This window comes from Ailuropoda melanoleuca, unplaced genomic scaffold (assembly GCF_002007445.2).
Source record: "Ailuropoda melanoleuca isolate Jingjing unplaced genomic scaffold, ASM200744v2 unplaced-scaffold4728, whole genome shotgun sequence".
NCBI lineage: Eukaryota > Metazoa > Chordata > Mammalia > Carnivora > Ursidae > Ailuropoda > Ailuropoda melanoleuca.
In genome coordinates this window covers 18,447-29,569 of record NW_023219703.1, presented here as the reverse complement: position 1 = coordinate 29,569, position 11,123 = coordinate 18,447, and the positions used below count along the sequence as shown (strand labels likewise).

The 11,123-nt window shown below is 38.1% G+C and overlaps 1 protein-coding gene across 1 annotated transcript; it reads left to right on the top strand.

Annotated features, from left to right (window-relative positions):
* Positions 1–5,106: 5,106 nt before the first annotated feature.
* On the top strand, positions 5,107–6,045 carry LOC100471485 (olfactory receptor 4P4-like). The gene has a single exon (XM_034651800.1). The coding sequence runs from the start codon at positions 5,107–5,109 to the stop codon at positions 6,043–6,045; it is 939 nt and encodes a 312-aa protein (XP_034507691.1).
* Positions 6,046–11,123: the final 5,078 nt, after the last annotated feature.

Here is an 11,123-nt window from a genome sequence, read left to right as displayed (position 1 = left end):
CCACTTGTATACCTTCTTTTGTGTACTTTTGTTCAAGTCCTTTGCATAATTATTTAAACCAAAGGGTTCTGGTTTCCTTATTACTAAGTTGTAAACGTTCTTTACATATAATACAGATGTTTGTCATATATATGTTATGCATATATACAAATTTTTCACTTAGTCCATGGGTTGCCTCTTCATTTTTAAAATGTTGTTACCTGATAAGCGCCGAGTTTTAAAACTTTGACAAATTTCATTTTTTTTCTTATGGTTCATGATTATTTTGTATCTGATAAGTATTGGTCTACTCCAAGGTAAAAAAGATTTCTTTGGGAATTTCTATAGATGTAGTTTTAACATTGAGACCTCTGACTCATTTTGAGTTAATTTTTGTGTGTGGTATGACGTGAGGTTGTGGTTTAGATTTTTTTTTCTCATATGGATAACCAATAGATTCAGTATAATTTGTGGAAAAGTCTATACTTGCCCAATTGAATTACTTGACATCTTTGTAAAAGTTCATATAATTAGACCTATTTCTAGGCATTCTATTTGTTTCAAGCTTTCAGTGTTTTTCCCTATGCCAACACCACACAGCACTGATTATGGGAGCTTTATAACAGTTCTTNGCACTGATTATGGGAGCTTTATAACAGTTCTTGAATTTAAGTAGAGTAAGCATCCAAACTATGCTCTGTGTGTGTGTGTGTGTGTGTGTGTGTGTGTGTGTGTTTTGAAAAGGACTTAATCTTCTAGGTTCTTTTAAATTTCTGTATTTCTATATACTTTTCAGAATGGAATTGCTAATTTCTTTAAAAATACTGTTGAGATTGTTATTGGAACTGTATTGAAAACATAAAATGACATGGTAACAGTGGAGTCTTTATTTATGTATTAATTTTTTAGATTTTATTTATTTGTCAGAGAGAGAGAGCACAAGTGGGGGGAGTGGCAGGCAGAGGGAGAAGCAGGCTCTCCGCTGAGCAAGGAGCCCAATGATGAACCAGGTCCCGGACCCTGGGATCATGACCTGAGCCAAAGGCAGGCACTTAACCAACTGAGCCACCCAAGTGACCCTGAAAGTGGAGTCTTTTAACCCAATGAAGAAGTGTATTTCTCCATTTTTCTGCTTAATTTCTAAGAGTAGTGTTTTCTAGTTTTCATATATAGGTCTTGAATATACTTTTGGAATTTATTCCTGGGGCACCTGGGTGGCTCAGTTGGTAGAACGAATGACTCTTGATTTTGGCTTGGCTCATGATCTCAGAGTCATGAGATTGAAACCTATAGATGGCTCTGTGCTGGGCATGGAGCCTGCTTGAGATTCTTTCTCTCCAGTTCCCGTTTCCTCTCTCCTCACACATTCTCTCTCCTTCTCTCAAAAAAAAAAAAAAAGAAACAAAAAAAGAGAAAGAACAGAAAAGAAAAGAAGAAAAAATATTCCTCAAAATTTGTTTAAAGATTTTATTGATTTATGTTATTATTTGGGGGAGAGAGAGAAAGCAAGCACACAAGTCTGTGGAGGGGCAGACGGAGAGGGAGAGGCAGAGAATCTCAAGCTAACTCTGCACAGAGCTTGGAGCCTGACACATGGCTCCATCTCAAAACCATAAGATCATGACCTGAGCCAAAACCAAGAGTTGGACTCTCAACCAGCAGTGTCACTTAGGCACCCTTCAAATGTTGTTTTAAAATGGTATTCTACATAGTATTGTTTCTAATTTTAATTTCTGTTTTGTTTCAATTATATGAATATGAATGGTGTTTTGTACTTACATTGTATATTGTGACCCTGCTAAATTAACTGAATAGGTCCATTAGAATTTTTGCAGGGCACTTAACATCTTCTACCTATATAATCTCTTCTATATTCTCATTGCATATTTAACTTATCAGATGATGTGAGCAGTTAAAAATATATGTGTACATATAGTATACATCTCCAGTCTTTGATGAAATTATTCTAGAAGACAGAGAGAAAAATAGTCACGTTACATCAGTGCTAGAACAATACAAAAGTATTGAATCTTTCAGCTCATCACCCTCAAGATTTACATCAAGGGGTGCCTGGGTGGTCAGTCAGTGAAGCATCCAACTCTTGATTTCGGCTTAGGTCATAACTGGGTCCTGGGATCCAGCTGGAGGTGGGCTCTGTGCATAGCAGGGAGTCTGCTTCAGGATTCTTTTTCTCTCNCTGCTTCAGGATTCTCTTTCTCTCTCTGACCCTCCTTAAGTTATTTCTCGCTCTCTCTCAAATAAATAAATAAATAAATAAATAAATAAATAAATCTTTTTTTTAATATATAAATCAAGTAAGCCTCAAGACCATCTATATGACCACTATAATAATATGGGCTTTATTTTTCAAATTATAATCACATACACATTGGCTGATGTAAAATGCCTGTGGGAGTTTTCCCCTGAGGACCCTCACGTGCTTTAATCCATGGCATTTCCAACAACGTTTTTTTGAAAGGTTCTTTGGATAGAGGATAAACAGGAGAGACAGAGGTGCTCCATGTCTGTATGCTGTTACATACTACAGATACAAAAAGTAAAAGGAACCACCTGAAGGATCACATTGACATATATACATATGCATATATAGAGAGAGAGAGAGAAAAGGGAAAATAATTATAATTTCCACAAGTCTTCATTTTATGCAGAATTGAATCTTATAATTTAAATTTTTAAGTTCTTCTGTAATAATTTTGTTGGCAGGGATTTTTAAGAGAAGGCATTCAGGCAAATCTGGAGCGCAATTGATGAAGGTTTTAAGCCTTTATTTGTACTTGGGAGAAGACACCTAATCACAAAGAAAAAAAGTATGAGTTTCCCAATCATATGGTTTAAACTGACGATTTTGAAGTAGACGTCCCTCTTAGTACTTGTGCAACCTGGGATTCAGCTTTCCTTATTTGCAAAACAAGGACAATAGTATAGTTAACCTCTTTCCAAGGTTTCAGTTTCTTGCTGTCAACCATGGTTCAGAAGCAGATGATACTCATCGGATGTATTGTGAGAAGGTCAATAGCAGCCTAAGGCTATTTCACAATGCCTACCTCCTTCACCTCACTTCATCTCAACATGCAGGCATTTTATCATCTTGCATCATCACAAGAAGAAGGGTGAGTACAATAAGGGTGAATACACTATGATATTGAAATGGGGGAGAGAGAGAGAGAGAGAGGAAGGAGAAGGGAAAGAAAGGAAAGAGGCACAGGGAGGTTATAGGGACTTTTTCCCCAGAGGGGGTTCCAGTAGAAAGTTGATGGGAGCTGCTATAGATCTTCTTCTAGATTGATCTATATTTTCACAACTGATTTTTGAACATTGTAGATGCTGCAGCACTGGACTGTGTGTTAAGAGATGTTCAGGCTTGCACCAAGGTTCAGGACACTCTCTAAACCAAGAGTTTTATTTCCTACAGTATTGATTCTCTAGTTTCTGTTCTATGATTTTAATGAAAACCTGCCCTGGGATTTATATATGTCCTTTAACTGATCCTATTCTTCCATATAAATAAATTTTAGGCTTGGATATTCTCAAGTGATACCTAAAGAAGTACTTTGCAAGGCTCTATGTTGAAACAAGAACAAACTTATACCAGTGATAATGTTTTTTCCTTATCCTGAAAGTATGTCTAATATAAAATCTTCAACCCACCCCATTGTGGCAGAATACAAAATCCACAGGTAAAACCAATTAATTGAGAAGAACATCCTGTCATCTATTTTCTTATACAGCTGTTTGTTCCTCTCCACACATTTTTGGGAGTTCTGTTCTGTGGACTTGACAAGTTAGAGCCCTAAGACCCTTCATTGCATATTCTCAGATGAACTCCCTCTTGCTCTTGGAACAAGGCAAATGGATGCAGTATTTTTAGTTCCACTTACAGCTGGAGAAGGAGGATGAGAGAGAATGAATTGCTCAGGGCTAACAAGAAAAAGGTTACAAGACATAGGAGCCTGGATGCTCACCTTCATGATCAGTGGATGAGAGATCTGTCCACCTCCACATCCTGTTCCCCAGCTGGTACCATTAAAATAATTCATTGACAGTAACAGCTTCTAGGCAAATCATGTTTGTGCTAGGGCAGACACTTGTTTACGGGTAAAAGGTGATGGTTCAGCATATTCAGTATCTTCTCCTAGATCTACTGTCTCTAAGTAACTGTGCTGCTTAACTGCGTGGTTCAACATTCAGGACGTACTTTAATCACCTTGGGTTCCTCATGTGTCAACAGAAAACAACTAGCTCTCCACAGTCTAACATTTTAAACAGCAACCTCTAAAATGTGTCTTTAGAATGATTTGGAAAAAGGGAAAGCTTTTATATAATAATAACACCATGTTCCTCTATCCAGATGCCCAGATTGTGCCTCCGGTTCTCATTTCCTGCCTCTCCTGAACATTGACCAAACTGAATCTTGACCAAACTGCCAAGAAGGAGAGTCACTGGATTTGTTATCAACTAATTCAGGTTATTTATCTTCTATGATTAAGAATCTTGATTTTGCTTTTATGTCAAGAAGAAATAGTACTCCTGAATGTAGAGAATGTGGTATTACATTGGGATTTTATTAATTGTTAGTAGTAGCGTATGGAAGGGAGAGAATTGCTTAAGGTTACTTGGGTATTAATGGCAGAGATGAAAAAAAAACATTTCTTTGAACCAGGTGGAAAACAAAAATCCATGTGTTCAGTAGATAATGCTCTGAACAGCATGGAATTTGGCGTCAGATACAGTTTCATACATTAGCTTACTGCTTAAAATCTGAATAAATTGGTATTATTATCTGAACCCACCTATTTTTGATCCTCTATATATTTAAATGAGTATCAGAATAGTCATTATTGTTTATTATAAGTTAAATTCATGAAAAATGTTCATAAAAATCCCCAGCATTTAGTATGCTCTTATTAAACAGAATTTGAATAATGATATTGGCCTTAAACCAGAAAAATTGGAGACATTAAGTGCAAAAATTCCTCTGTGACCTACATATTTTTTCGTGCAAAAATACTCCAAAAAATTTAAAAAGTACTACTAAAAATATCATATGGTCTGCATCATTTCAGATGAATTAAGTTTCTATTGTGTCTCTGGACTCACCTCAACCTCATGGAAAATCAAAACAATGTCACGGAATTTGTTTTCATGGGCCTATGGGAAAATAGGCAACTAGAGCTACTGTTCCTTGTCCTCTTTCTGCTCTGCTACCTGGCTGTCTTAATGGGAAACTTCATCATCTTACTCACGATCACCTGCAGCCATCTAATCGAACAACCAATGTACTACTTTCTCTGTCACCTTTCCCTCATGGACCTCTGCTACACGTCCACTGTGGTCCCCAGGCTAATCAGGGACTTAGGCACAGCAAGAAAAAACATTTCCTATAACAACTGTATGACGCAGCTCTTCACTGCCCACTTGCTGGCGGCCGTGGAGATATTCATCTTGGTGTCCATGGCTGTAGACCGCTATGTTGCCATTGTCAAGCCCCTGCACTACATGGTCATCATGAACCGACGGGGGTGTAACGTGTTGATCTTCGTGGCCTGGGGTGTGGGTTTTTGGCACTCTGTCGCTCTATTGCTCATGGTACTCAGTTTACCTTTCTGTGGTCCTAATCAGATAGATCACTACATATGTGATGTGAAGCCTCTTTTGAAACTGGTGTGCAAAGACATTCATGTTGTTAGTATCTTAGTGATTGCAAATTCAGGAATGGTGGTGGTTGTCATTTTTCTTGTCCTGGTGGCTTCTTACACTGTCATATTATATAATCTTAGGACACACTCCTCTGTAGGGCGACGCAAAGCTCTCTCCACCTGCAGCTCTCACATAATGGTCGTCGTTTTATTTTTTGTGCCCTGTATCTATACTTATGTTCTACCTGCAGGGAGTGAGAACAAGGATAAGGAAATCTCTGTGTTTTACACCGTGATTGCCCCCATGCTGAATCCTCTCATCTATACCCTGAGAAACATGGAGATGAAAATTGCCATGGGGAAGGTGTGGTCTAAAATGGTGCATTCAGAATTCAAGTCAATAGGCTGATTTTCATTGTGCTTTCAATTCTGTGTCCCCAGAGCACTGATCATTTGTGATGATATTATAGAAGACATATAAGCTCTGTTTGGGGAGCTGGACTCAATAGCCTCTGAAGTTATTATGAGCCATAGAAGCCAGTCATTGTAATTCAGATTGCAATCTGCACTTTGAAGGATCCAATTAGTTCCATGTGTGAGCACTTGGATTTGAGAAACTCAAGAAATACCCTTCCACAACACACCACTGATCAAATCATTGCTCTCTCCAAAAAATGTATATGGAACCCTATTTTCCTTAGAACAGAATCCAATCTTTTCACTTGTTTATCCTAAATCTCCCCAAATTGGTTCAGATCTAAGTTGCTAATATCAGAGGTCATCTTATTGGAAGAAATATGGTGTTACAATGACAGGCTTTGAGGTAGGGGAGAGCTGGGGCACATAGTGACTCTGAAAGATTTTATCTCTGGATCTTGACAATTTGATTTAATTATTTGAGTGTCTATGAAATGGGTACTATTATACCTCTTGAATAGGTAAGATCACTTGGACTAACACATGTGAAGTTTTAACACAGTATAAGGCACGTTGAAAAGTTCCCTCTTTTCCTGTCTTTCCTCCTGTGTGTCCCTTTGCCTGGATGCTTTCAGCCAGCTACATTGGGTCCATCTACATTCTTCAAACACACTCTAGAATCTATGAGCTTTATGGCTGTATTTCAGCTATTTCCTCTGCTTAGTATTCCCCACCCCATGCGTGTCCATGTCATATCTATAATTCACACTGCTCATGTTGACCTATTCAGCAAGACGTGGCAGATCCAACAGACCAGAAGTGCTTCTGATTCCTGCCCTGTTCTTTTGTTGCTATTCAGCAGTGTGTTTTCTCCCCTTCAGATAATCCTATGTCCTATCTAAGTGTTTCTTCTTGTGAACCGTTTTTTTCTTGTTTGAATGAGCAGGAAGATTATGTGGTGTATCTTTATTTTTCTTTTTTTCTTTCTTTTTTCCTAACAATAAACTTGGGCAAATTAAGTTGTAAAAAATAGTAACTGAATTAAAGGCTAGGGTAATACCTTCTTTCTCTCTCTCTCTCTCTCTTTTTTTTTTGTTGGACTATATGCATTGTTCTTACACATCTAGAACTTGTCCTTGTGTCATGAACAATCATGCATTAATAATAAATTATGTGATAGCAGAAAGCCTAAGGATTTAACATATGTTCTCCATGTGCCTATTAGGGAGATAATGAAATTCAGCAACCACCAGACCTTTAGAATATTTTTACTTTTTTATTTTCTGCATTAAGGAGACACTGCTCTCTCAATCATTGTTTGCCTCTTTGCCCATTGACTCACGTAACCCAATCTCAGCTCTGTGCTTCCATTCATATTTATTTGGATAGTTCTTTCTGGCCAGAGACTTGCCTTTTCTCAGCAGAATAATTACAATGCTTCCACACAAACTTTGCTTGATTCAGTTACTTCTGCCCCAGAGCCAAGGCAAAATCCAAGAGAAATCATGCAGGTAGTAGTGATTGTCCTAGTGCCTGACACCACTTGCTTGATGTTTCAATTCTCACAAATTTTCACATATATAGCTAATATTTTTTTTTCCTTCTAGAGTCATGCAAGCCTCCAGAATATGCTGGGAAATCATTTTGTCTATTCCATAGGAAGTAGTTTTGACAAGTTATTCATGGTTCTGTTTGATGGCTTAATGTAGACTGTTTCCAAAATGGTTTGGATTTTTTTTTTTAAGTATATAAATGCCATGTACTTTTACGTGTGTATGTAATGATTATGTCTGTGCATGCATTGTTTGGTGACTCTTGGGACTCTTGGAGTTCTTCAGGGCAGGGCAGGGAAATTCCCACCCCATTGAAAAGAATGCTTGCAACAACAACAAAAAACAAAACAAAACAAAACAAAACAAAACAAAAACCTTCTACTCTCATATTTTCTTTTCTTTTTCCAAGGGTCCACAAGATTTTATTGGCAAAATTGGATGCTATTATATAAAAAGCTGAAAAATAAAATACAGCAAACTACATTACTTAGCAATTTGTTGGGTATATTCTATTCATCTATATAGGAATTTTTTAAAGATTTAATTTATTTATTTGTCAGAGAGAGAGAGGGAATGGGAGAGCACAAGCACGGGGAGCAGCAGGCAGAAGCAGGCTACCCTCAGAGCAAGGAGCCTTATGCGGGCTCAATTCCAGAACCCTGGGATCATGACCTGAGAATAAGATAGATGTTTAACCAACTGAATCACCCAGGCGTCCCTATTTGTATAGGAATTTATTGCTAATTTAAAAACTCATTTTTTTATTATGATACGTTAGTCACCATACAGTCCGTCATTAGCTTTTGATGTAGTGTTCCATGATTCATTGTTTGCATATAACACCCAGTGCTCAATGCAATATGTGCCCTCCTTAGAACCCTTCACTGGGCTAGCCCATCCCCCTACTCCCCTCCCCTCTAAAACCCTCAGTTTGTTGTAAAAAATCATTTTTAAGTAAAGAGATACATCTAATAAGGTGAGAAATCTGTTACACAGCTTCTTTCTTTGTGCCCCACGGTTATCAAAAAACATCAGGCTGGAAGAAGCTTAGATATCTTCTCAGGGGCCTAAGGGAAAGATTGGAGGCCAAACTAGCTGTGGCAGAAAGAGTTTTATGTGACTTCCTGCTTCAGCACCATTTCCTAATCCTTCACCCTTTGCTCAACCATATATTTGGCTTCAGGCTTCCATTGTGACAGATAATTTAGACATTGTACCCAAATCACCAGTTAAGAGATATTTAGTAAAATCAAAATGCTCTTGAAAAGTTGATGATTTAGGTTCAGAGTGAAGGGTGAAGTATTTAGAATTCATTCTTTTGAAATATCTATTTTATGTGACTCCATAATCATGGGGCTCAGTGGTGTTGACGAGAATACTGGAAGAATAAAAATCAGCCCTCAAGATGGGCTATGTCAGAGGAGGATGGAAAGCCTGTCTTCAACTTTGGGCCTCCACATTTCTGTCTACTTTCTATATCAGAGCCTCAATGGTTAGAATAAGTTCTTACATGCAGGAAATTCTGAGGCGTATGGTGTGCCAGATGCATTGTGGTGGCTAGGAATTTAAGGTCTCCGTTAGGAAGACCTGGTTAGGACCAGGTAGCTGTGTGATTTTGATCACAGTTGACATGACATACCTAGTTGAATTCATGGTGTATGGTGAATATCCTATAAGTGATTGGAATGGTTGCTTTTGTTCTAGGGTTCTAGAATTTAAGGACTTTGTTTAGAGGAGCTCAATAGTATGGCTAGAAAGAGGGTGTATCCAGCCTCTCTGAGTTTGAAGTCTCCAGTTGTTGAAAACTGTGTCCCTGACCTGTCTTTTAACAGCAGCAAAAGCTCTATTCTTACTCATTAAGTTAGTAAAAGAAGCACCGATGCTTCCTGGTTCTCCTTCCCGCTGGGGCTACCCATTGATGAGAAGGGAGGTGGTGATGGTGGTGATTTTCTCTGTGAAGGTAACTATTGGCTTGACTAGAACTTGTTTCCTGAGGAGCAAGGGTTTGCCCTGACTTCACTTTTTCCTTGGAAGGAAAAACCTTGGAGGCTTTGAATGGCCTGCCTCCATTTAGGAAACATCCTCAAGGTTAGCCATTGGTCTCTTTCTGCCTCTGCAAGGTTTTCTGACTGGATTCTCAAGCACTGTTCTCATATTATGCTTCTCAAATTCTTTATCTTCAATGTTTTGCTTACAGTAACATTATTTAGTTCTGTCCCCCCATATTATAAATGCTATATAGACTTGTGAGATAGCATATGTATAATGATTTCACTGTACCGTTTACATATCTTATGTTTTACTGAAACATGTTTCTTTTCTTCCAACTGAAAAAGTTTCCTTACTTTTTTGAGACATTCCTCAGAGCTCCTTCTTTGCTTATAATTCTTTGTCAAGCTGCTTCTTGGTCCTCATGCAAATATGCTTTCCTCAGGCTCTTCCTTCAATGCATCCAAATAAGCAAACTATAATTGAATTCAATTAGCCAACATATAGTACATCGTTAGTTTTTGATGTAGTGTTCAAAGATCCACGAGTTGCTTATAACACCCAGTGTTTATCACATTACTTGCCCTCCTTACTACCCATCACCTGGTTACCCCACCCCCCACCTCCTCCCTTCTATAACCCCTATTTGAGCCAGTTATTTAAACTCTAGGAACTTTTGTGTTCTTATATCCATAATAGAGGTAATAATACTTATGTCAAAATATGCATTATTGTAAGCATTAAATAATTTAATGAATTTAATTAAGATTTAATTTATTATTTGAGAGAGAGAGAGAATGAGAACAAGTGGGTTGGATGGACAGTGGGAGAGGGAGAAGCATGCCCTCTGCTGATAAGGAGCTTGATCCCAGGACCCTGAGATCATCCCAGGACCCTGAAATCTGACACAGGTTGAAGGAAGACGTTTAATTGATGAGCCATCCAGGTTACCCCTTTCTCTTACATATATTGTCTTCTTTACTTCTCCTATCTTCCAAGTTATGGGGAAAGGATGTTTATTGTTATATCATTCCTTTTCTTACTTTGAACCCCAACCACCCATTGAAGCAATGTTAGTCCCAAACACAGATAAATTTGCCCCCTTTCTCATACTGCAGGTCATTGATTGTATTGATGTATCTAGTCTGCACATATAAGATCTTGATAATGGGTCATACATGGACTATAAATGCTTGTGTGTGGCTCTCTTTGATTTATCTCATTTCAAAATTTCCTGGCAGCTAACTAAATAGTATTTCAGGCTACACTGGTTTCCCTCTGATTCATCAGAAAGCTGGATGAATACAGAACAGTCAAAATTTCCTGAACAGCTCTGACTACGGCCTTTTTGGGTCTCCAGAGAAATAGTGCCTAAGGCAAACTATTGCAAAGGTGGAAAGCAACACCCAGGGAAACCAGGGACACCCTCTGGACAGTGGTTTAGCAACATTTGGCCAGAATCTCTCTAGAAATGCCTTTGGGAATATAATTACTTACAGCTTTCAAAGAATTATTAATTTCTGTGTTG

What these genes read in the sequence shown, in the direction of transcription:
- LOC100471485 (XM_034651800.1), top strand. Translation starts at nt 5,107, where the DNA reads ATGGAAAATCAAAACAATGTCACGGAATTTGTTTTCATGGGCCTATGG.